The sequence below is a fragment of the Morone saxatilis genome, unplaced genomic scaffold (genome assembly GCF_004916995.1).
Source record: "Morone saxatilis isolate NCDOM2014 unplaced genomic scaffold, NCSU_SB_2.0 Contig3, whole genome shotgun sequence".
Classification (NCBI taxonomy): Eukaryota; Metazoa; Chordata; class Actinopteri; family Moronidae; genus Morone; species Morone saxatilis.
In genome coordinates this window covers 2,008,410-2,009,794 of record NW_023339873.1, presented here as the reverse complement: position 1 = coordinate 2,009,794, position 1,385 = coordinate 2,008,410, and the positions used below count along the sequence as shown (strand labels likewise).

Genomic DNA, 1,385 nt, shown 5'->3' with positions numbered 1-1,385 from the left:
GTATTTCTGTTAGAGGTGGAAACACAAAATCTGCTGTGGTAACTGACAAGACATGTGGCGACACATGACAAAATCTAAATGTTTGATGCCACATATTAACGTTGATTTTGCATGTTAAATATCAGATTGAAAGCACATATTATTGAAGGTGATGTTGTTCTGATTCCAGTGTTACCAAGCTTTGACACAACTCCTCGTAGGCTTTGATATACAGCCAAATACATCATAAAATGTCTCTAAGGTCTGAAGAAAAGGCAACACTGGACTAAAAACTTATTATCATTTTCTTTTTTAATCTATATTATCCATACTATGATGCACTGTGGAGATCTAAAATTCCTAACCTATTGTTCCAGGTGTTCTGCAAAATAAAAAAACAACCCCTATATTTGTGCTCTAGCTCAGCAAGTACTTTAAGCACATGTAAAGGAAATGATAAACTTCCACTGTGAGCATGAGTGGTTTAAGGTCCCAGGAGTTAATAATTCCCAATGTGTTAAAACAGCTGTGTTTTTTTACAGACATAGATGAGTGTCAGTCGTCTCCTTGCGCCGAAGGTTCAACCTGCATGGACGAAATCAACGGCTACCGCTGTGTTTGTCCACCGGGACACGCTGGACCTCGCTGTCAAGAGTGTGAGTACATAAATCTCCAACACGACGGTTTGTTTTATGGATGTGGATTTGCTGCGATGTTTGTGTTACAGTTACTTTATCTCTGCTGTCAGGTCAAAGTTATGGGAGCAAAATAAAAAATACCTCATTAGAACATAAATCCCATTTAATGGCAACTGGTCTGCAGCTGGTGTTTTCTGTAAATCTGATGCTGCCTTCAAATGAGTGTAGTAAAGTTAAAAGTAAGTGTTTTCAATGTGTTAATATGAGTACAGAACATTTTTGGTGGTTTAAGTTCATACAGCATAAACAGATTTTGGCTAGCATTTAAGTTTGATATGAGTTGACAACAATGGGTCTTGTTGTGGAGACGGTAACACAAGCTTACTTGGAGGCACCAATAATAATCAGTTTGTAGAAGGTTTGGTGGGTTTCCTGCATGATCGGTTACGTAAATTGGAAGATTGCTGGAAACTGAACCACTCTCTCTCTATTATTCCCTCCAGTTATCGGACTTGGGAAGCTGTGTCGTCATGCTGGCTTGCAGTTTCCTCATGGCAGCCGGTGGGAAGAGGACTGTAATGCCTGCCAGTGTGTCAACGGAAACGTTCGCTGCTCCAAGGTCAGGCTCGCAGAGAAAACTGTGATTTTACCAAAATAATGTTGTATAATGACTTAACAGCAAAGTATCTGCAAGGATAATGGTAAATGGACCTGTACTTGTATAGCACCTTTCTAGTCTTCCGACCACTCGAAGCGCTTTTACACTAC

The 1,385-nt window shown here is 39.9% G+C and overlaps 1 protein-coding gene across 2 annotated transcripts in view; it reads left to right on the top strand.

Annotated features, from left to right (window-relative positions):
• LOC118336801 (protein jagged-2-like) overlaps nt 1-1,385 on the top strand; it is a 57,112-nt gene that overhangs the window by 47,066 nt on the left and 8,661 nt on the right. For both annotated transcript variants that reach the window (XM_035673535.1, XM_035673534.1), the window contains 2 exons: nt 522-635; nt 1,121-1,236. In XM_035673535.1, the coding sequence (XP_035529428.1) occupies nt 522-635; nt 1,121-1,236 (230 nt within the window). The remainder of the gene's footprint in view (nt 1-521; nt 636-1,120; nt 1,237-1,385) is intronic.